The 25,947-nt window shown below is 39.0% G+C and overlaps 1 protein-coding gene across 1 annotated transcript in view; it reads left to right on the top strand.

The window, feature by feature from the left end:
* LOC126174896 (translation initiation factor eIF-2B subunit epsilon) overlaps positions 1–25,947 on the top strand; it is a 102,007-nt gene that overhangs the window by 58,212 nt on the left and 17,848 nt on the right. The window contains exons 8-10 of the mRNA XM_049921319.1: positions 20,177–20,380; positions 22,094–22,374; positions 22,482–22,634. Coding sequence (XP_049777276.1) covers positions 20,177–20,380; positions 22,094–22,374; positions 22,482–22,634 — 638 coding nt within the window. The remainder of the gene's footprint in view (positions 1–20,176; positions 20,381–22,093; positions 22,375–22,481; positions 22,635–25,947) is intronic.

The following is a 25,947-nucleotide window of genomic DNA, read 5'->3' as shown; positions in this document are numbered from 1 at the left end:
ATTGTCTCCCATCTGGTAGGATCCGTGGTCCCATCATCTTTCACAGGAATGTTGTTTCTTATAATCTGAGGATCTTACTGGGGTTGTCTCAGTTAGGGACTGATGGTCTGACTACTCTGTTTTAGTGTCTTAGTTTGACGTTCATCAATAGATGTTTGGAGAGTTACTGTTTCACTGAGATTGTATGAGATCCATTCTCTGAAGTACTTTATGGATTTGCTCCTTTGGTAGCAGTAGCTCTCTTTGTTGTAGGGGTATCTTTAATGTCAGCGATAGATTTGGTCTTTCTGACATTGATGAAGATACATGTTTTCTCTGCTATTAAATGCAAGGCTACGAGTTGCATAGAAGTCTCTTGCACATCATTTACCAGTAAGGGTCAGATAATCAGCAAAAGCCAGGTGTGGGATCCTTAGGTTGTCTACTTTGATCCAATGTTTTCTGTTAGAAATCTGGTCCCTTTCTCAATGATTTTTTCCAGGACACAGTTAAGTTATATACATGATTACTATCTCCTTACCTCATTTCTGCACTGATTGAGAAACTCTGTGGGAGTTGTCAGTAAGACAAGTTCGTAAGCTCAAAGGGGGACATCAAATGATACTACATGTGACCCCCCGCCCCCACCCCATTGGGTGGGGTGGGGGCAACTTTTAAATCTTAAATGGAGACTCCCATTTTTTTATTGCAGATTTGGATTCTCTATAAAAAAGTAATCAAGTTTTGTCTGAAACATTTTTTGAACCATTGGCAGATGGCACTGAAATCAAGAAAAATTAAAATTGGGGAAGCACTCAGATTTATTTAGAATGGTCTGAGAAGGACGCATAAAATCAATACAAAATGTGCACCAATTCTTTCATTACACCAAATTAAGCTATTTTTTATGTAATGTATCCTACCCCCCACAGTTTTTGATGGAGGGAGGCAGAATGGTATGAAAATCTTGTTAGGGAACTCTTCACAGTTGCATTACTCACCCGACTGTGGCGCTACCGTGGCCAACCTGTGAACTGTGACTCAGTATAAAGGTCGGCGCAATGCGATCAGATGTCACTTCACTTTCATATTGTGAACCGTAAACGTCAACTGACAAAAGTAAATTATTCTTTAGCGAAACATGGCTCACTATCCTCCTACAGAGATTGTTAATATGATGTTAATTTTAGGTAAATACCATAACAATTACACTGTGGCTGCTCAATTGTATGTGGGTCGTTTCCCAAACAGATGACATCCAAGCGAAAACATTATTCAAAATTGCACTCAACAAACTCGAAATGGATACATGCACCGTCCACCTTTTCATCGCGAATACAATGAAAATTACACTCGTACCCTTACCGTTCTCGCATGTGTTCAGCTGGATCCCGAAATTAGTAGTCATGTGATTCAGTGACAAACTGGAATACTGAAATCAATTGTTTTGAGGATTTTGAAGGCACATAAATATCATGCGTATCATATCACACTGACACAGGCATTAATGCCAAAAGATATGCAAATACACGTGCATTTCTGCAAATGGGCCTTGGAAGTGATAAGAGGTGACAATGATTTTTTTAGATATGTTATGTTCACTGATGAAGCCACACTCAAAAACAATGGTGAATTAAATCATCTTGATTGTCATTATTGGTCCCCTGTTAATCCACACTGTCACAGCCTCATTGACAATCAATGCAAGTGGTCGTTAATGGTCTGGTGCGGAATTTTAAACGGTTACTTGATAGGACCGTATTTTTTTGACCGAAATGTTACTGGGGAATCTTATTTACAACTTCTGCGCGATGATTTGTTGGAGCTGATGGAAGGTGTTGATTTAGAAACTAGGCAATGAATGTGGTTCCAACAGGATGGAGCAGCTCCCCATTATGCTAAAAATGTGCGGAACATTTTAAATTTACAGTACCCTGGTCGGTGGATAGGACGCAGCGGACCAATTCAGTGGCCTCCACATTCACCAGACCTAACATCTCCTGATTTTTTTCTTGTGGGGTTATTTAAAAAATATTGTTTATGAAAGATAGCCCACAACCAGAATCGATATGGAGCAATGCATTCGAAGAGCGTATGCAGCCGTACCACGGAATGTGATGCACAAAACTGTGGACAACTTTCTCAGACAATTGACTTTATGCATTGAAGCAAATGGGGATAATTTTGAACAATTTCTTCGTGGCTAATTTCATTAATTAAGCACCCCAAATTGTGAGAGGCAAGGGGACTTACACTAATGGAGCACCCCATGGGAACATCATTCTACTACGTCCATGTCGTTGTTCCGGGGTAACGCTAAAAGTACGATACAGTACATATTGTACAGAAATAGCTTAATTTGGTGTAACAAAAGAATTGGTGCACATTTTTTATCAAATTGATGCATCTTTCTCGGATAATTCTAAATAAATCAGAGTGCTTCCCCAATTTTACTTTTTTCTCAATTTCAGCGCTATCTGTCAATGGTTTAAAAAAATGTTTCACACAAAACTTGATTACTTTTTTATGGAGAATCCGAATCTGCAATAAAAAATGTGTGTTTCCATTAAAAGTTGCCCCTGCCCCACCCAAGGGGGCGGAGGCTAGAGGTCATATGTCGTGTCCCCCTTTGAGCTTACGAACTTGTCTTACCCACTATTGTTACCCGATGTACTTCAGATGTACCACCCTGTGTGTGTGTGTGTGTGTGTGTGTGTGTGTGTGTGTGTGTGTGTGTGTGAGAGAGAGAGAGAGTGTGAGAGAGAGAGAGAGAGAGAGAGAGAGAGTACAATAGTGTTCTTTTAGTATACCTGTGAAATGCCTCTTTCAGGTGCAGTCACTTTCCATTCATATTATGATACTCATTTATAAAACAACTTTGTAAGAAGAAAGAGAGAGATAATGAAGAAATTCTTTCTCCACTTCCCTTGCTAATACAGTTTTCAGTGGTATTTGTTTTAGAGGAAACGGTTGACTATGTAGACTATGCTATACTTTTTCTGTACGTTAGAACAATGCAGAATTAGACAAGAAGTTCACTAATAGTTTACTTTGTATAAAGCAAATCCGTAGGGCAAAGCTATCCTTTAGCATTAACAAACTGAGGATAAATTTGAAATTGAATTGAAGGATTGTTGGAGAAATCAGTGATAGTCTTTAGTGCTAAGTACAAATAGTTTCCATAGCGTAGGTTTTAATTTCATGGTGTCCATTAGAAACATAATGGTAAAAATAATAAATGCCTGTTCATATTTATGTCACAGACTGACATGTCTCTTGATGTTTAATTAGTTGCTGATTGTAAAACATTGGAAAGTAGGTTTAACATAGAAAATAAGATGTTTTCAGAATTTCGCTATATATATGTAAGTGTCATTACTAGTGGAAGTCAAGCAGAAAAATAAACGAAAACATGTCCAATGACCAAAATACTAACTTTCAATATAACTAGAAAGTGATGCCGACATGATTCCATTATAGGACCAATATTCTTACTTAACTTTGTATGGCGTCTGTTAAAGTGACACATGGTGATTTTCAGCTGTTAAAAATGTTTCCAGTGAAAAAATTCCTCATTCAGACCAAAGAGCAAAATTGATAAGTTTGAGATTGTAATATTTTGCATTTGTATTTTCACACAAGGAGCAATCTACTAACCAAACAGAGAAGCAGGTGGTGCGAGCACCTCATATACTGGTTGTTGCTCTGTAATACCAACAGCTATGGACTGCATTAAGATCTTACTGAGTTAATTGGGTTAGGTTGTTTTTTGGGTTTATTGATGGTTTATGAATTAGTTGCTACTCAGAGCAATAAGGAAGCTGCAAAAAATTTTCTCTGTCTGAATCTTTAGAGGAGTATAAAACAGGCACTGAAAAATAAACACAAAGCTATTTCAATAAAAAAAAGTAAGTTTATCATAGATTTGGTTCTGGACAGAGATTTTTAGAATAGGAACTGAGTTGGTGGAACAGCTATGAAGAAAAAACTTCTGACCAGTAAGACAGTAAGAGGTATGTGGAGACAAAAAATAATTCAGAAACTGAGAGGAGCTATAATTCATGCATTTGTAGTACACTTAGTAATAATATCAGTATTTAAGAATCTGGAGGATAGAAAGCTAGGAAGTTAGCAAATCAACCTGATGGAATAGTTGTTAATGTTTTACACTGTCAGCACATGCAAGTAGGAGAGGAGATTGATCATCTGCTAACAATCTGTTTTGTAAATGAGAATTTTGATGTTCATCAATTAAAAGAACACTAATCTACAGGTCTGGGAATTGATACTTAAACAGATGCTTTTGCAAAATAGAATGGAATGTAAATGACCTTCAGTATCTGGATGTTTAATAAATGCCTTGTTATAGTAAAGAGTGATCACCCACCCAGATAGCGGAGCATGTTAATGCGCTGCATCCGGGACTTGAGGTGCACCAGCCATGTATTGAACACACCTGATGGATTAATGACATGGGTTGGCATACTAGTCAGCCTGGATGTAGCTTTTAAGCAGTTTCTCACATACTGGGCTGATACCCAGGTCCTGCCTCAGTTACGTGATTCATAAACAGTTAGTGTTTTGACTCGCCGATCTTTCAAAGTGCCACCACGCAGTTACGCGCATCCTCTACATGCAGCGCTGTCTGCCAGCCATGCAGCAGCAGCACCACCTAAGCGGCCAGCCAGCCAGCGGCCGCTAGACTTGGACTCAGTTATGATTTGACTGTTAAAGTGTACACACGTCTTACTCTGTTTACTTGATCTGTGACTTTCATGTATTGCATCTTCCTTGAAATGTATTTGTTCAACTTGAAGTTATAACAATTGGCGACGAGGATGGGATTTTTCTTTTCCATCGTTGACCCGCATGTTTCCATGGCTACTTTAGAGCAACTATTGCAAGGTCTCATAGATCAGCAAACGCTTCTCATGAATGTGATTTCGTCGCGGCATCAAATGCGTGGCGACTCTCGTCGTTGTCTCTACTTCTTTTCCTCCTTACAACGAGATGGCGGAAGACTGGCCTGATTACAAAAAACGTCTTCGACAGCGGACTAACAAACATGTTAGTCTCTGTTCCCTTCATGGATTTCACCTCAAATGTATCGGTTGTTGTTGCAATTGGCTCCTTTGAAATATCCTGCATCTTTGTCCTTTGCTGAAATGTGCTCACTTCTGTCCATCTATTTTCAAAAGCAAACACATGTGGTAGCCTCTCATGTTGCCTTTTATCATTGTCAATAACAACAGAATCAGTCCTATTGCCCTTGGGCTGCTGAACTTCACGACCTCAGTAGAAAGTGTCAATTTGTTACTGAAGTTCACAAAGAATCCTACGCCGATTCCATGGTACGGGATGCTATTATCCGATTGGCGCCTGACAAAGAAGTTAGGCAACGTGCCCTTCAGTTGGCATATCCAACTCTAGATGAAGTCCTATCCATCGCTCAGTCTTTTGAAATTTCTCGTGCTGCTGGAGTGCAAATAGAGTCATGGGGTGACGTCGGGCAAATACAACCTCTGTACGAAGTTGACAAAGCATATGATGTGTCCCCGCCGGCCGACGTGGCCACAGTACGCTCCCAAGCGCAGCCTTGGCCTAACCGTAAACAAACATCTAAGAAACTGCGGAAAAACCCATGGCTGCTTCCTTCATGTCCATGGTGTTTTACGAAACAACACGAGAAGATTGTCCACGTTGGGCCATGTGTCACAAATGCAAAAAAAAAAGGGTCATGTGTCATCTGTTTGCAAATCTGACCACATACATGATGTTAATGAACATGACGCTGATTCTAATTCTGTGTTGTCAGTCAATTGTACTTCTTCCCTTTCAGGGAAGTTATTCCTCACTGTCCAAATACTTGGTCGAGATGTTCGCATGCAGGTGGATACTGGTTCTGCTGCCACTATCATCAGTTCTCAGATGTATCTTCAGTTGGGTTCTCCAATCCTGTCACCTGTCACTAGTCAATTACGGACTTACAATAAACAGAAGATTTCTCTCGTGGGACAATTTGATGCTGAGGTATCTTACAAATCTGTCGTTCGCACTGTTCCCATTTTTGTGGTCGACCATAGTAATGTGGAGAATCTTTTTGGTTTCGATGCCTTTTGCGTTTTTGGGTTCTCCATAGGTGACTCTGTCAATATCGTCTCTGATGCTATTCCCTATGCTCAAATGGATTCCTTGTCGACGACATTTTCGTCCCCTTTTTCTACTGGTTTAGGCCGTGCAAACGACTTTGAAGCTCATATCGCACTCAAACCCACTGCTTGGCCTAAGTTTTTTCGGGCTCGGCCCCTTTCCTGTGGCCCTTCGTGATCAGGTCAAACGGGAGCTGGATCGTCTCACTGCTTCAGGGGTCTTGCTTCCTGTCAATTCCAGTGAGTGGTCCTCTCCTGTCATTGTTGTTGCTAAGCCAAATGGTGATATTCATCTCTGTGGCGATTTCAAAGCCACTGTAAATGCTCAATGCCTTATCGACACTTACCGTATGCCTCGACCTGAAGAATTGTTCACTAAACTTGCCGGAGGCCAGTCTTTTTCTAATAAACTTGACCTGTCAGAAGCTTATCATCAACTTCCTCTCGACGCTGCTTCCCGGCAGTTTCTGGTCCTTAACACGCCTTTCGGCCTCTATCAATACCAACGATTGCCATTCGGGGTTGCCAGCGTCCCTGCTCTCTTTCAGCGATTCTTGGAACAATTATTGCTCACTGTCCCTGGGTGTATAAATTACCAGGACGACATTGTTGTAACTGGCTCCACCACTGATGAACATCTTCACAATCTCCGCACACTTTTTCATGTCTTACAGACTGCCGGTCTCAAGTGCAATCTTCAGAAATCAAAATTTTTTCAGGCATCTATTATGTACTTGGGGTTTCAACTCTCTCGGGATGGTATTCGTCCGCTTCAGCAAACTGTCGCTGCGAACGATGCCCTTCCTCGCCCTACACCTGTTAAGGAACTGCAGGCCTTCTTGGGGAAAATATCATACTATCACAAGTTTTTACCATCTGCTGCTTTGGTGGCTCAGCCGTTGCATCGCCTGTTGCATAAAAATGTGCCTTTTCACTGGTCTGCATCATGTGATGCAGCTTTCCAGAAATTGGAGACTATGCTGAAACAGGCCCCGTGCCTGGCTACTTATCGACCTGGCCAACATCTTGTTCTTGCCACGGACGCTTCTCAATACGAGGTCGGTGCAGTCCTTGTGCACCGTTTTTCTGACGGTTCTGAACAACGCATTGCTTATGCCTCCAAAACGCTCACGGATGCCCAACAGAAGTATTCTCAAATTGAAAAAGAAGCTTTGGCCATTATTTATGCTCTTCATAAGTTTGGTGTTTTTCTCTATGGATCCAAATTTGATCTGGTTACGGATCACAAACCACTTGTTTCCTTGTTTCATCTATCAACATCACTTCCCGACAAGGCTGCACACTGCCTCCAGCGTTGGGCTCTTTACTTGTCTCGTTTCAGTTATGAGATTCATTTCTGGCCGACGGCTTAATATGCGAATGCTGATGCACTGTCTCGCCTTCCCATGGGTCCTGATCAGGCATTCGATAGGGACGAACTTTTGTGTTTCCACCTGGATGTTGCCGAGCAGCGGGTTGTGGATGGGTTCCCCATCACCGGGGACCAGCTGGCAGCTGCTACGGGTTCTGACCCTACCCTCTCCCGGGTTTTACGCTGTATTCAGAAGGGTTGGCCAGATCGTCCATCTGCTAAGACTTCTGATCTGTTGTGGAACTACTACGCTTTGCGTTACCGCCTCACAGCTAGGGATGGTGTTATCCTCCTTTCCACCGAAAATGCTTCTCCGCGTGTCGTGGTACCTGCGTCTTTGTGTGCTTCGGTCTTGGCGCCTCCTTCACCAAGGGCACTGGGGTGTCTCTCGCACAAAATCTATGGCATGCTGTCATGTGTACTGGCGTGGTATCAACTGGGAAATCGCACACATGGTCGCTGCCTGTGGCCCTTGTGCATCACAGGCCGCCGCCTCGAAGTCATCTTTGTTACAGTGACCTTTGCCTGAGAAGCCCTGGGAGTGTATTCATGCTGACTTTGCGGGACCTTTTTTAGGTACTTATTGGCTTCTCGTTATTGATGCCTACTCTAACTTTCCTTTCTTTGTCCGTTGCACGTCGCCTACCACTGCGGCAACCACCAATGCTCTAGCTCACATTTTCTCTTTGGAAGGCCTTCCCTCTACTCTTGTTACTCATTATGGTCCACAATTTGCCTCTTCCGATTTTCTGGATTTTTGTGCCCGTCACGGTGTCATGCATGTCACAGCCCCTCCGTTCCATCCACAGTCGAACGGTGAGGCTGAACGACTGGTCCGCACATTTAAGGCTCAGATGAGGAAACTTCTGACTTCTGCTGATGATGCCCTTCTCCAATTTCTGGATTCTTACTGTTTCACCCCCATGGGCGACCACAGCCCGGCTGAGGTTTTACATGGCCGACAGCCCCGCACGCTACTTCATCTTCTGCGGCTTTCCACCTCACGGCCGCGGGTGCCTTCGCTTGGCCGGTACACCGACAACGACCTTTTATGGGTACGGGGATATGGCAGTTGGCCAAAATGGAGTCCTGGCTGCATCTTATGAAATCCAGACGGACACGGTTGGTGCAGTGTGTCATTCGGACCAGCTTCGGCCTCGTGTGTCGGCAACGCCTGTTCCGGATGCCGCTACACCACCTTCTGCTCTACCTGACACTCGGGATACTGGAATCTCTCATTACTCACAATGCATTCCTCTCCCCATCATATTGGTGCCAGCACAAGAACTAACGCCACCAGGAGATGTGCCCATGCAGGAACCAGATGACCATCATCTGTCGGAGCAACTCTACTCGCCTCCTTCCCCTACGTACGCGGACACATCGCTCATGTCTCCTGTTATAACAACCGGACTTGCCGCAACAGGCAGATTGGTGCATGGGGCCCCAGCAGATTCGACCCCCACGTCTCCTGTCATCTCGACCCGTTATCATCGGGGACACTTCCGTCCGTACGGGAAGTCTCCTCCTTGAGACCTTATGGCCAGTCAAACAACACCTATGGACATTAGCAATCTACAGGCCACCTCCATGAAGACCTGTGCAAAAAATTCAAAGGGGGGAAAAGTGTTGTGACTCACCAATCTTCCAAAGTGCCACCTCACAGTTACGCACGTCCTCTACATGCGGCGCTGTCTGCCAGCCATGCAGTAGCAGCGCCACCTAAGTGGCCAGCCAGCCAGCGGCCGCTAGACTTGGACTCAGTTATGATTTGACTGTTAAAGTGTACACACGTCTTACTCTGTTTACTTGACCTGTGACTTTCATGTATTGCGTCTTCCTTTAAATATATTTGTTCAACTTGAAGGTATAGCAGTTAGAAAACTTCACTCAAACACTATACATAGACAGTTGGGGCACTCGTGTTCCATCACAAAGGTTAACAGGATGGTGACAGGAAGGGCATCCCACTACCTGTTAAACTGAACATGCCAAATCCATTCCTAACCATACAGACAATAAGGGCTTTTCCTACTCACAATATCTTTTTGCACTGAAACTTAATGCTGATTACTTTAAGTCTAATCTCCACTATTACTATGACAAAAACGTGGAAGCTTGTTTTCTTTGTGTATAATGTAACAGATATCAGTTCCAAATTTATTCATTAATAGAAGGAACGGAAACTCCAGGTAGGAATATCAACAATATAGAAAAAGATAGATTGTTACATACCATAAAAGCGACACGGTAAGTTGCAGAAAAGCACAATTAAAAGACACTTACACAAAGCTTCCAGTCACGGCCTTCATCACAGCCTTCTGCTGTTGAAGGCTGTGGCCTTAAGCTTTGTGTAAGCATCTGTTCATTGTGCCTGTCTGCAACTTAACGTCTTCTTTACCATAAGTAGCACTCTTATCTTTTCCTACATTGTTCATTTATAGGCAGACTTCTAATAATCTTTCACAACTGCTTCCACAAGAAAACAGTTTAAGGATGTTTTCCAAGGAAAAGGAAATTCTGTGAAGTGATTTGGACAAACAGAGAAGTAGACTGACTTTATATTACAAGGGATACTGATCTGTCTTAAGAAAAGTGATTAAAAGTTTAAAAAAAGGAACACTGTATAATGTCTGAATTAATAATTCAGATAATAAAAATACATATAATGGGTAATAGTTAAAAGAGAAATGTAGAAATAACGTAACTATTGTGAGGACTTTGCTACTAAGGAAAACAGCAAAACAATAAATAATAGCAGTCAGCTAGCTGATATATTTAATAATCACCCAGTGGTAGTAGCTCAGAAGATTGGCATGGAAGTTTTAAGTGATAAAGCAATAGAATACATGCAAAAAGTTGTGCCACATATCTACAGCCAAATCACAATTATTCCTTACTCTACCAAAAAAATTAAGAATGTAATTGCCTCTGTCAAAAACCAAAAAACACTCATGGAGGTGGTAGTATCTCAAGTAAAGCACTGGAATCCTAGTCTTCACATATATGTAATGAATTCAGTCTCATATGCAACACATCACTATTACAGGGCACATTTCCAGTCTGACTGAAACATGCTATTGTCATACCCCTTCACAAGAAAGGCAGTAAGACAGATACATACCTGCCATCTCTCCCGATTTAGGTGTGAGAGACCCAATTTTCCACTTTTTCTGCAGACTATTCTGTTGTTGCTCCTGATTCTTACTGATCATTGTTAACCACTACACATGTATCACAGGGATTGATACTGGGCTCTTGTTGTACAGTATATGAACGCATTTCTATCATATATCTAAGAAGCAGTAACAGTTTTCTCTGCTGATGATGTGAGCATTATAACCATGCCTAATAGAGAAACTTAAATAATTAAAAAGGTAAATATTTTTTTTTAATTAATAATTGGTCTCTGAAAATGCATGGGCTGCCATTGAACATAAAACGCAATATATGGAACCCAGTACCATTGCACTCCAGATTGCAGCATTACAAATAACACATGTGGGTAAATCAGTAAATACAGACCTTAAATATCTAACCCTGCAACTTTTGTGTTGCAGATAATATCAGATATTGTAGACGAAAGTCTAATGTCTTATGCATGATATTCTGGAATATCTAGTCAATTAGCAAGAAAAGTGTTTGTTGCACAGAAGTGTTTAATAAGGATAATATGTGGTGTCCATCCTAGAACATCTTGCAGACATTTCTTTAAAAGTTGGGCTTACTGACAACTGCATCACAGTACATTTACTCCATTATGGAGTTTGCTGCTAACAATCAGTCACAATTTGAAAACAAGAACATTCTTCTTCTTCTTCTTCTTCTTCTTCTTCTTCCACTGGCACTACATCCCAGGATAGGACTTGGCCTCCTTGATGATTTTCCGCCATTCCTCTCTGGACTTCACTGTACTCCAGTTACAGCAACCAACTCGGGCAGTGTCTATTCCAACCTCATCACTCCATCCCAACCTTGGTCATACTCTTGCTCTTCCTCCTCCAGGTTCAATGCAGCAGTCTTTCCTTGCAGGGTCTGTCTCAGCCCATCTCAATCTACACAACTTTATGAACTTGACCACATCATCCTCCTTATTGCAGTCATAAAGCTCATTATTCCTTTGCCTTCTCCAACTCCCATTTTCACACACAGGTCCAGACATTCTCCTCAATATACTTCTTTCATGTGATCTCAGTCTACATTTACCCCGTTTTGTAATCATCCATGTTTCTTTACCTTATTTAAGTACTGGGTGTATCAGAATTTTATAGAGTTGGTACTTAGTCTTTCATGATAGAAGCTTGGATATGAAATGTAGCAGCATTCCAAAATAACATTGATTAGAAGCACTTATGTGGGCCACAATTTCAGTCAAAGTGCTGCAATTTGTTTCTCTTTGTGCCCAGATAAGTGAAACATTCCGCTCGCCCAAAAGTCATTCCATCTAGGGTTATTTTGGGCTGTAAGGGTTGATTTGTACCATCATACATTTACTTGGTCTTTCCTTCATTAATTTTCAAGCCCATCTTCTCTGCCCTCAGTTTTAGAGTTGAGAAGGCATTTTTTAGGTCTCTAGATGTTCTATTCGTTAGGTCCAAATCATCTGCATATCCTCCCAACAGTTGTACAAACTTATAGTAGATAGTAACTCTTGTTTGGATACCCAATTCACGCACTACTTTTTCGAGTACCAAAGTGAAGAGTAGGCAGAAATGCCCTTCCCCTTATCTTAGCCCAGTTTGTGTGGGAAACTGGGGTGATGGCCTAGGTTGCACTCTCACAGTATACTTAGGATGCCTTAGGATGACCTCAGTCAAATGCACCAACTTCTCAGGCACCCGAAATTCTCGCATTGCCTCATAAAGTTTAGCCCTATTTATTGCGTCGTATGCAGATTTGAAATCAATGAAAAGATGATGCCCACCAACATTAAATTCATTGGTCTTTTTTACTATTTGCCGGAGAGTAAATATCTGGTTCACCCAACTGACAATAAGAACATTAAAAATATAACACTAGAAGTAGAAATAACTTACACTGTCCATAACTAATGTAAACAACAAAATTGGCAGCATCAGTCATAAGATGTTTGAAAACTTTTATTACAGCAAATCAGTGTCACTCACTGTGTGACCATCTTCAGTACAAATATTAAAGTCTTGAAGACTCATCTAATAAGAGCATATATTACAACTTCAGCATGTAATAAGACCATGTATTACAACATAGCAGCCAATGAAGAATTTGTTCAAAATTTATTTGTTAGCTGGTATATTCCTGTATATTGATGCCATGTTGAAGATGTAATATTTGTGCTTGTTACATAAGTCTTCAAGACTAATATTTGCACTGAAGATATCACACAGTGACTGAACCTGATTTTCTTTAATGAATGATTCTAAACATCCTACGACCAATTCTGTCAATTTTGTTGTTTACAATACTAATATTGCAGTCATTGAGCACATGGTTCCCAATGGAATCCAACTATCCATAACTCATCTGTATTGCGGCACAGAAAGCAGTGAGATATTCAGCCATAAAAATCTGTCCTCTCCCATGACATAAAGGTTCTAGTAGATCATAAAATTAATTCCAAACACAAAATGAAATTGTATCTATCTGACAAGCTGCTCTATTCTGAGGAACTGTACTGTAATTGTAAAGCTTACTTCATAGTGAGAGGTTGCAATTATGATGACAGAACATGCAAATAGTTACCTGACTAACTGTGCCTCCTTTCAGTGGGAAAGCCGGGATAGAATAATTTTAAAGTTATGAAAAAGATAGATCACTACTCACCACATAGTGGTATGTTGAGTCACAGACAGGCACAACAAAAAGATTTCACCATATGGTGAAGAGCAATCCATCCTTTTCATAATATGCCTACTTTCACTCTGTTACCTTACGTAGTATTGTATCTTGGAGAATTTCTGTGCCCAGGAAATTTTTATACATTTTTTAAATTTGAAGCTATTGTGTTATCTATCAATTAAAGGAGGCATAAAGGTTATGATGAATCAAAGGAAAAACATGACAGAAATACTTCTTAATGCTTACAATGTTACAACAATTGTAAACTTTCTCACTAAAATTATATAGTATTGTAATACTATAAGCAGATAACATTTCTGTGTTACTTCAGATACAGAGTTGGGTACAGTTTCTGGGCATGCATATTGATATGAACTAACAATGGAAACCATATACGCCCATATGGCAGATAGGGGATTGCAATAACAGAATGTCTGGCCAGATACTCAGTAACAGATAAAGCAATACAGGGTCTTGCATTGTCATGCAGCAAGAACCAGCCCAGAGAATGCCACAAATCAGGGCATTTACATCAAATTGCTTGTCACAAACATTTCAAGACCTTGACGTAAAGAGTTTGGTTTATTGACCTGGAGGAACACACTCATGATGATCTGATCCTTTACTATCAAAGAAGGTGATCGACATTGTCTTTGTTCTTCATGGTTGTCGTTTGACATTTTTTGAGGCTGGTGAACCAGTACTGCGCCATTCAGCACTTTGACGCTTTGTATGAGGTTCATACTAGTAGCACCAACTTTGACCCCCAGCAATAATCCTTCACAGGAATGTGGGATCACATCTAGCTCTACTTAGTAGTTCAGCTGACATTCTTTGTCTTTCCTCTTTCTTTCAGTTTGTCTGTTAGTGTGCAAGAGCCAAGTTTTGTATTAAATTTCTATTTCCCTAAATACACATCATCATTCAAATTAAGTTGTTCTGATATCACAAGCACAGTTACTTGATGATCTTCTTGCAATAACTGTCTAACGTGCTCGATGTCTGCATCAGTATGTGCTGTAAACAGACGACCAACTCTGGGATTAGCTAACACTGAATCCCTGCCTTCGTGAAATCTTTTGTGACACTCAAAAACATTACGTCTTGAAAGTGCCTCACTTGTATGTACCTGCTTAATCATTATGTTTTACCTGAGTGTAACACAGAATTTAATGTTCACTCTTTGCACACAACCAGCATCCATTGTCTCTCCTAAGTAATGTGCCAAGAATCCAAACAGTGTGTTGGTAGCACAGCACTGCCACGTAGTCTGTTTGCACGGAAACATGGCCAAGATCATCTCAAGGACATACAAATGTCAGGTGACAAAAAAACAACATTTGTTCCTTTTTAATATTACAAGCAAAAAAAAAAAAAGCCTGCCCTGGAAGTTCTTTGACAAAGGGAGTATGAGAGATTGTACATGTTTCCACATATGATAGTTAATTCTTTGATAAACTAAGTCCCATAAAATTAGTGTGTTTGTGTATTTCTGTTTTTCAGTATAGTACAGAATTGTATAAATTATGAAAATAATTACATGCTGGAAATAATTCCAAATGAGGAACACCAAGTCAGTCAATAGATAAATAAAGTAAAGATGCCAGAAGGTGATAGTGCTTCATTTCGAATGATTTCAGCTGGAGGTTAAGTAATACAAAAAGAACTTCCAAAATTATTTACTGTCAGTTGTTCCAAAAATGTGAGACAATTGCCTAGGGCTTGTAGATTTTGAGAAAGCTTTGTCTTGATTTCAACAAAACCTGTTCTTGCAGCCCTTCAGAAATCAGGCAGTGCTTCAACCTATGTTAGTATAATACAGAATATGTACATCTATATTGCAGCTTACATTAGACTTTAACGGGATTTTGAGAAATTCAGAGTTCAAAGAGGATTAGGGCAATAGAGTCAATAACATTTTGACTGCTCCCAGCAGCCCTACATGAAATTTTTCAGATCCTTAAGCTGGAAAAATAAAGAGGTTATGTGTTAATAGAATATACTTGACCTTCCTTGATTTTGCTGGCAACATTGTGTGATTTGCTCCTAGTCCAGATAAACTTCAGCACAAATGAAAAAAACTAAATAGAGTAAGATCGAAAGTAGATCTGAAATCAAGACTAGAATAAAGTATAATGAAGCCATCAAAAGGAAACTAGTGCAAATTAACAATGAAGTCATAGAACCAGTAGATTAGACTTTCTCTTTATGGTGGTTGAATATGTCAGCTAGATAGACATTACAAGAAAGTAACAGAAAAATAAATGGTGTGGAGTGTTTTTGGCAGTTTAAGTAGTTTTTTCAACACCAAGCTTCCAATGTGTTTGAAATGGACTTGTACAATTATTGAGAGTTATCTATTCTGTTTTAGACCAGGAGACATGAAATTTTAATGACAGAACCATTTACTGACTGAGGATTGTGCACCAGAAAAATGAGTGTTGGTAATTATGAGGAAAAGGGGGGGGGGGACCAGACAAATAGATTGGGGAAGTACATCACAGTATCATGTGTGAGGAGCATAGTTTTGACTTTACTGTATTAATTACCCCAGATTATACAGTCAAACACTTGTGAAAGTTAAAATTTCATGTTGGTTTGAGTTTGGATTATGGTCTAACATACAACTGTAAATTGTCAAAAATGTTGATTGCAGCATATACTCTACTGAAGAACAGAAAAATATCATGTTATATTGTAATTAATTTGCAGACTGTTTACAGAATTCAGCTTTATTTGCCTTTGCAGTTCTATTTAGCTATCTAATAAGAATTGGAAAATAATATATTTTCTCTGCTGTTAGCATGGGAATCATATAATGCAGTTTCTGGCTAATAGCAGCCAAAAATTTAAAAACATATTTTTTCTGGTGGCTGGAATTATAAATGTGTCTGAGAAACAAGTAATTTAGTACGTAGGATAGCCAACTGTGTTCTGTAAATTCCATGGTATAATGAAACGCAGTTGCTACTTAGATAACTCTTTTATGCAATTTAGACTTATTATGTGCAAAATAAAATAACAATATACTGTTGCTGATCTCCAGGATGAGACACATTCTCCAGCGTGTACAATACAGAGTGTCCCAGGAGGAGTGGTCAATATTCAGAAATATAACAGGAAAGATTATTCGAAGCAAAAAGTCTAGAAAACATGGTCTTTAAAATGCACACCTTAGGATCTGTGAGCACTTTGTCATCTTTGCTACTTCAAAACACATTTCTTCTACTGAACAAGTGCTCATAGGTCTTAAGATATGCATTTAGCCCGTGTTTACTAGACTTTTTTTGTTCTGAATGATCATCATGTAATATCTCTGAATGTGTACTATTGCTCCTGAATCACCCTCTATAAATAATAGTTTGTTACATTTCACAAATCTGTTAAATTGAATGCACACTGAGAAAATGTTAAAATATAACAACACATACAGAAGACTGATAATAGGAAAACAATATAGATAAGTGAGGTGCATTAACACGTGACTGTTTTGTTTGACAAAAGGAACATGCTCTGGAAATAAAGAGTAATTTGTAAAATATGTTCTATTGTACTCTTGCAGAATGAGAGAGGCATGTGGGAAAGATTTAAGTGGAGCTGCTCAGCGAAGTAAACATTTAGATGGGATGAACAGACAGCTTCGAAAAATGTCAGTAACTGCGTGAAGTTAGTTTAGATTTTAGGATGTATAAAATCATGTTTAAACATTCAAAATCAAATGATAGCTGTAATCAAAAGTTTATAAATTTCAAGACTTCCAAAGGAATATATTTCTGGCCTATGATAGCCAAGGAGAGGACTTGTGATGAGTCTGCTTGGCACCCTTCACTTCCAGCATACCCAGTAAAGTTAGAACATACTCCTGTTCACTAGATAAATATAAAGATAATGCAATACTGGACACCTCCAGGTTAGATACAATCAATGGAATGAGGAGAGATAAACATTCTGTGTGTAATGTAAGCATTGAGCAATACTAAAACTTGAATGTAATACCTCAGCTTGTGAGTTTTCATTCTTCTTCAGAGCATACAAGCACAAAGTACACACATACACAAACATCTACAGTGTCCTGTCTCTGTGAGCAGACAGGTAACTTTATTCATTTCACTTTTGCCAATTCCATATATTTTGTTAAATAGTAGTCTGTGGTAGCCCTCACATAAAATAGTACACTTTTTTTAAGTATACAAATGCAAGCAGCTGTTAAAGAGCAGTGGAATTTCGTGGATTTGTTATAACTTCAGGATGGGTAAAACACATACATCACCTAACTTGGCGGTATACTTTTTGAACTTAGTGCAGGAAATTCAAAATATTCTATGCAACAGTCACAGCTAAAAAATCATACCTTTGTTATAGACCTGTATTGCAGAAGGTTGTTATTTAACTTTATTTAAATTTGTTCACAATTTGCTAATTTCTTTAATAGAAAAAAAACTATTATTTCTGTTTAGTGAATTACACTGCTGAAATGAAGGTGTTTTCATTTTGGAGAAATCTTCTGTGTTGCACATATGTATGACAAGTCTGGACTTGAACCTAGACATCCACTACATTGCAAGAAATAGTCATAATATGATCAGTAGCAATAAAACAAATGATAAAATGTGCAGAGCATAAAACAGCGTTGCATATTGAAAGTCAGTATATGGTAAAACCTCAATGAATTGCAAAATGTGCCTTTACACTGTGTAACATTCAAGATATCTCCTATCCAGATCTAAAGTTACACAGTATTGTTTACTGCAGGAGTTTCACAGATCTACAAAGTCCGAGACATGCCCAATGAATGCTTTGTCAAGTAAGTAGGAATGCCAGAGTAGAAGCAATGATATGCTACGTTGAAAAGACATCTTGTTTGTTCTTTGAAAAATGTGAATAGGAATTGCCCTGTTGAAACACATCCCTAGAAATGTGCTGAAGGAAAGATATACTTTCGGCTATAAATAAGTGTTGCACTACTTGACAACAGCTATTGTTCCCTCTGATACCAATTGGCTTACCATTAATTAAGCTTGGTTTACATCTGGTGTAATACTGGATAATGCACTGAGGAGAATGGCATGTACCTCTATGACGTATTACATCCTCGGCTATCATTGTGGTCCAAATTGGGTGTGACTCATAGGTAAAGACCAATCTGTGTATTGATGGCGCCACTGATTGACAACTATTTGTCATCAGAGGTTAAGAAATAAATGTAAACAACACATCTGAGAAATACAAGGAAGGAATTGTGGTTGAAGGTGGCACTCATGCAGCAGTGTTGCAACATTAGGCAGGCTCCTGTGGAATAAGGATCCATGACCTGTCACTGATATTCTAATAATGATTTGTTTGTTATCCTGTCCTGACAGCACGTTTCATGGACAACATTTTGGGTTGTAATTTACAACAGTTCCTGTTGGCCCTATTTTTCACACAGCAAACTGCCTTCTTGCAATATTCTTTCAGTATTCATAAGTAGATGTGGAAATGTTTTGGTGGTGGATTACCTTAAGAGCCAGCCTAAACACATCAGTGTTGCTTGCATTTATTCCCTGTGTTACAACACACATCCATTACTGTGATATTGTCCCATATGATTTGCAGTTTGGTAATACTAAATGAAGTGCCCTACTGAGTGGTGGACTAAGGTGGTGATTGATTGCCACACTTGAAGTAACACTGTTTGTTTATTGGACATGAACTAAGTCAATACAGTTCAGTGACAAAAGTCCACACATGAAATAAAATGAAAATGTCCTTCTGTGATGATTGAAGAATACAACGGAATGACCTTCTGGGGCAATACATAGCCAATGCCCTCGAGGACGAAGTGCCAGTCGTCAGTAGAGGCTAGGGGCTGTGGAAGTGATGTCTTCCAGAGCGGTGATTACATGGTAGTGACTGGGAGCCTGTGAAGGTGTGGGACAGCACTATCCACAGCGACTGCAGCAGCGACAGTCATTGTGGTCTGTAGCTTAGTCTTACGATGTGACTAGCAATCGGTCTGGAGGCCAGAGTTGAATAGGTTGTGAAGGGGCTTAGTGACCTAAGTACCTGCGCAGAGCTGGGATAATGCAGGGCTGTGTCTGGCCTGCAGGGCATGTCTACAGATATGGTGGCTGAGTATGCAAGAGCTCAACCCTGCGTATATAACACTACACTCTGCAGTCGTAAAGTGCAAGCACATGGCCTTGTTCAGACGTTGAAAGTCTGCTGCTTGATATTCTTTGGTAGCAATGCAGAATAGTTATCTTCAGTGCAGTGTTTACCAATCCAAGTAGACAACACTCAACATTCTGTGCTTTTGTGCAGCCCTTTTTATATATGCGCAATATATAGAGGATGCTGTTAAGCTTCGTTCTAGAATGCCAATATATCATCAGAATGAATCTTTCTCTCGGCATAGTATTTTGAAACTTCCTGGCTTATTGTAACTGTGTACTTGGATTGGGACTCCAACAAAGAAACTTACCTTCTATGACAGTGCTCTACCTGGCATGACTGATGAACTGGCTGTCCTAACACTTTCAGGAGAAAGTATGGTAGGAAAAAAAAATCCTAGCCACAGAATACTTGTAGAAACAAACAAAGCTATGAAGGTGGGATAGCTCACTCAGAGTTTTTCAATCAAAAGTAGTATTTGATGGCTGTACAGTTGGAAGTCTCCAGATTAGAAAATCCTTTGTTGTTATATGTGTTTACCATAATTACATTTTGTGTCCATTGATATTTAACATTGGTGCAAATTTGTAATTAACAGTTTTAAATTATTCTAATCATGACAGCTGTACAGGTGGAATTCATGTATACACTTCTACAAGAACACTTACTTTTTGTTACTTTTACTAAATAAATGTCATTGTTACAGTTGTGAAAGTCGAGAAGAAAGGTGAGAAGTCATATGTCATCCAACCGTCATATGATTCTGAGTCTGAAGAGGATGTTAGCAATCTACATGATTCTGGCTTCTATACAAAATCTGATGAAGAAGAGTATGACGGTTACAGTGAAGAATCATCAGGGAGTGAGGAAATCTCCTATAGAGCGTCCCCTGTTCCAGATGACACAAGTTGTAAGTGTGTCATGTGTATAGTTTTTGTAATAATGGGTTGTTTGCTGTATGTGTATGTATATAATTGCTGAGATTTACTTACCAATGTTATTAAAGTGTCAAAGTTGGTTACTATGTGTTTTTCTTGTGTGTGTGTGTGTGTGTGTTTTTTTTTTTCCCTCCCCCATATACTGAGAAGTATGAAAAGAAAACTTCTAATAAAGTAAACAACTGAGATTTTAGGCTTGTTTGGTACCAGTACAATATACATATCTAATGGCAAAATAAAAGCAAAGCAATGTAGATGGATCACAAAATGAAGTAATCCTGTTGAGGGTGAACTTCTACTCCAATATGACAGAAGAGCCTTAGTGAAAATGAAGACATTAGGTTTTTGAGACTGAGGGTAACTGGAAACCCACATGGAAAACATATGGCTATGAGGCAACAAAAACTGATTACAGCTTTATATGCATAAGAATAATAATTGCAATCAATGGCTCTGATATACAATTTCTCTCTTTAAAGTATAATAGTGTGCCACTCAGTCTCAACTTAATGCACAACAGATATTTTTAGCAAGGACTTAGCCACTGCAGCTGTTGGTGCATTTTATTCAGAAGGTTAGGCAGAGATCTGTTAAACTGATGTATAAATAAGAAATTTATTTCCAAGCATATTTTCTCCCTCTTGAGGGAAAAAAATCATGTGTTCGAAAGGATTTGTGGTATATTTTCATTTGAAAGAAAGAAGATCAGGGTACTTGGCAGTGAGCACAATTTTTACTGTTCTCTAAACAGAATGCTAGTAATTTAAAACAACCGTATTCATTAGGCTAAATTGGTAGTGTCAAAGATATGTAAGTGATTTTCTTCTACGACTTTCATGGAATTGTTGATCAACATGAAATTCACCTACTCATATCACTTACTGGAGTTTGTTAGGTACACTTTTAAAATTCTTACTGGTTACATGTACTAAACATGCCCTGAATTCTATCTACATACTTGAAACCTACATCAAAATAATGTCACACACACACACACACACACACACACACACACACACACACACACACACACACACTACTACTACTACTACTACTAAAAATGACACTACAGCACTTCCCTTACAGCCTAAATCTTTCCAGTTGCCTTACTTGACCAGTGTTTTATCTGAGTCTATTCTGGAGAAAGTAAGGTGATTCTAAAGAATATATCTGAGGATGGGTCTCAGCATATCTCACAAGAAAGGCTGAAACATTTGATTATATGCTTACAACTTCAAAGAATCGCTTCTGTAAATTCCATGCTGTATAGTCCTTGTCTAAAGCATTTTCTAAATTAAAAAATCATGTTTCAACCTTCCTTCATAATATAAGTATTAAAAAAAGCCAAGGAGTATGACACCTGACTTTGGAACCATAGTTGAGTTGACTATGCAGTTCCATATCATGTCTTCCCCTATCTTCTGGACACGTGCTGTACATTTTGTGATCTGGGGGGAAAAAGCAACTCCCACAACTCAATAACAATTTTTATGTCAGAATTTTCATATGTTGGCAACTTGAATCTTTCTTTTAGTGTACATTATTCTGGGAATCTCATTTTTCGTTTGTGTTATGTTAATTATTTCATTAATAAACTTTGTAATTAGTATCACTTTTTTATGTGAGATATATACAAATTGCTTGTTTATCTGAATTACTTTTCATGAAACATTTCTTGTTTTCAGTGTTCTACAATGAAGTTCTGGATTCACTTACAAGGGGTTTTGATGACAAACTGCACTGTGATAATCTCATCCTTGAAATAAATTCTTCTCGATACGCATATAATGTCACCATGGATGAAGTTAATTATCATGTGGTGCGAGCCGTGTTGAACTTGTCAACAGAGTCTTCAGCTCAGGCTTATCTTACAGAGCTTCAGATGCATTTGAAGTATTTCATGCCCTTGTTTAAAAATTACTTGCGAAATGAGAGTGCACAGAAAGAATGTCTGAAGGCAATGGAGGTAATTCCCATTTTCTTCATTCTTCATGTACATGTAATGTATTCTATCATTTTAAAATCATAAGTATATTTTAAGTTTTATGTAAAATGTTTTCTTTTTCTTATTAGTACACAGCAGGATGCAGAAGTGAAGTGCTGGAAGTAATTTTAAAAATTCTGAAATGGCTGTATGATGCTGATGTTCTTGATGAAGACATTATATTACAATGGTATAAGTCACCAGATGAAGCATCCACTGTCTCTGATGTTGTTAGGAAGAAAGTAAGTACAATTACACAGTGCTCCACGCTCTCTCGAACACACTGTTGCTCCTCACATTCACTTAACTTTCCACTAATTACTAGTGTTGCAAAAGTAGTTTACAGAGAAATTTTTACTCATTTGTAGAAAGAGGGACCACAGATGAATACGTTCACCTGTGCACCTGTGTGTGAAGCTTGTAGAGTTATATTTATGTTCATAACTTACAATTCTCTAAATAGTTCTTCTTTGTGTTGGCTTTATTTTTCTTTGAAAACAAATAACATTTGAAATGCCCAGGAGGTCTAGATATTGTTCTGTTTGGAGTTTGTGATCTTAGTCATTGTAAAAAAAATGGAAATTTTCAAATAATATTTTAAATTTAAAATATGGGGTTTTGTCTTTTAATTATACAACAGCACCAACAACTGGTGACCCTGGTATGATCTAAACAAAGCACAAATATTATATGATAGTAAAATAGAAGACTGAAAAGCCTCATGTGTGGTTTTGTCAGGTCAAAGCACAATTCACTTTCATAGGAATAGAGACTGAAGCAACCACATTCAGTTACTTATTAGAAAGTTAAAGTCCCAGTTTGTCAAAAATGAATGTGATATCATGAACTGTGATGATAGCAACAAATATTTGTTAACTAAAGAAAGACTGTGAATGACTTTTAAGGATAGTAAGAAGTCAAATTAAGAGAGAAGTTAGTGAATTAGAAATTACTGATATGAGACCCAGTCAGATACTTCAGAAAATGACAGGTTATGGAGCAACGAATGTTTCAGATAAAATTTTAAAGACACTCCATCTAGGCAAACTTCATGGTAGTGAACAAAATATTTCCAAAGAAAATGTGGACAAACTAGCACAAATGGCTGACCAGATGATGGAAATGCAAAGCACTCAGGAAATTCAATCAATTTCATTGGAAGTTCCCCTGTGGGGTGAGATTCTTCTATAGCAGTGAAAGATCTTCTGGTAAGGATCAAAGAGTGCTAAAACAAAGACCGAAAATCCAGATCCAGGAAACGACATTATCACTCACGATGACATTCTCATAGCAGAGACCACAGCAAGCTGAGATACAATAGTCAGGAAAGTACTGCTATTGTTATTTTCATTATAATTCATATTGCAGAGCTGGGAAGTGTATCTGATCTTGCCAATGGAAAAGTGAGGAAAACTCCCATTGGCACACACAGTAGTGGCTGAGTGTTCTGCCACAGTAGTTATACCAGGCTGCCACTATCGGTTCTCTGTGAGAGATAAAACTTTAGGGTTATGTTTCCTGACTTATAGTGGTGCTGATGTTTCCAATATGTCAGTGTGTTCCAAGGAGAAAAGGCAGACAAAAAACTTTATGCTCCAAATGGATCTGAGATTACAACTTACAGAACAAAGTTATTGAGTCTTTATTTAGTTTTAAAGCACACTTTTGAGTGGCCTTTTATTTTAGCCAGCACAACAAAATGTGTAATTGGTGCAGACTTTCTTCATCACTTTGGCCTATTAATAGACCTGAAGAGAAAATTATTAGTTGACAGTAATACTCAGTGACGTGGCTGCACTCCAGTGTACATCTGATTTGTCTGATGCTGTTACTTAACACCATGCTAGCTGTAAATACTCTGAATTGCATAAAAAATTTCCTGAATTGACAAGAACCACTCTTATGCCGGGAGAAATGAAGCACGATGTTAAACATTGTGCAACAGCAGTGACCCTTCAGTGTACTCAAAAGCCTGCAGGTCAGATCCAAAAAACCAAATGTGGCTAAATGAGAATTCTAGTTTCTAATGAATCATTATATAGTTTGCCCTTCTAAATCCCAGTGGGCTAGTCTTCTGCACATGGTAGAAAAGCCATATGGTCAGTGGAAAGTTTGTGGAGACTACTGATCTCTTTTTGACTGCAACCTATCTTACTGCTATCCAGTTATTCACATAAACAATGTAAATTCCACCCTTGTTGGCAAAACACCATTCTCTAAAGTCAGTCTCCTGAAAGCATATTACCAAATCCCACTGTCTGAAAAAGGAATAAGGAAAAGAGTGCTGTGATCACACCCTTTGACCTTTATGACTTCAGTATCATGCCATTTGGCCTCAGGAATGTACCCAGTACCTCTCAGAGATTTATTAATGAAGTTTTGAGAGATTTAGATTTCTGTTTTCCATATCCTAGATGACACACTGATAGATTTAACTCTCCAGAAGAACACACTCAGCATTTAGCTATCCTGTTTGAACAAGTGAGCAATTTTGGTTTAAGAACTAATGTTGGCAAATATGTGTTTGTAGCTCCAGAAATTAACTTTTTAGTTCAATTGGTTACTCCAGAATGTACCAAACCAGGCCCAAACCTGTACAAGTGTTGTTGTTGTTGTTGTTGTTGTTGTTGTTGTTGCTGTTCCTGTTGCTGTGGTCTTCAGTCCTGAGACTGATTTGATGCAGCTCTCCATGCTACTCTATCCTGTGCAAGCTTCTTCATCTCCCAGTACTTATTGAAACCTACATCCTTCTGAATCTGCTTAGTGTATTCCTCTCTTGGTCTCCCTCTATGATTTTTACCCTCCACACTACCCTCCAATGCTAAATTTGTGATCCCTTGATGCCTCAGAACATGTCCTACCAACCGGTCCCTTCTTCTTGTCAAGTTGTGCCACAAACTCCTCTTCTCCCCAATTCTATTCAATACCTCCTCATTAGTTATGTGATCTACCCATCTAATCTTCAGCATTCTTCTGTCGCACCACATTTCGAAAGCTTCTATTTTCTTCTTGTCCAAACTATTTATCGTCCATGTTTCATTTCCATACATGGTCACACTCCATACAAATACTTTCAGAAATGACTTCCTGACACTTAAATCTATACTCGATGTTAACAGATTTCTCTTCTTCAGAAACGCTTTCCTTGCCATTGCCAGTCTACATTTTATATCCTCTCTACTTCGACCATCATCAGTTATTTTGCTTCCCTTAGCAAAACTCCTTTACTGCTTTAAGTGTCTCGCTTCCTAATCTAATTCCCTCAGCATCACCCGACTTAGTTCGACTACATTCCATTATCCTCATTTTGCTTTTGTTGATGTTCATCTTATAGCCTCCTTTCAAGACACTGTCCATTCTGTTCAACTGCTCTTCCAAGTCCGTTGCTGTCTCTGACAGAATTACAGTGTCATCGGCGAACCTCAAAGTTTTTTTTTTGTTTTTAGTGCGGGACAATATGTTGAGAATGTGGGTTTCACGGGAGGCGTGCCAGAGATAAATCCCTGCAGTCGCGCTATTCTCTGTGTCCTCGGTTGCTCAGATGGATAGAGCATC

The sequence above is a fragment of the Schistocerca cancellata genome, chromosome 3 (assembly GCF_023864275.1).
Source record: "Schistocerca cancellata isolate TAMUIC-IGC-003103 chromosome 3, iqSchCanc2.1, whole genome shotgun sequence".
NCBI lineage: Eukaryota > Metazoa > Arthropoda > Insecta > Orthoptera > Acrididae > Schistocerca > Schistocerca cancellata.
Note: the sequence above shows the minus strand (reverse complement) of the source record. Positions and strands in the feature narration are given on the sequence as shown.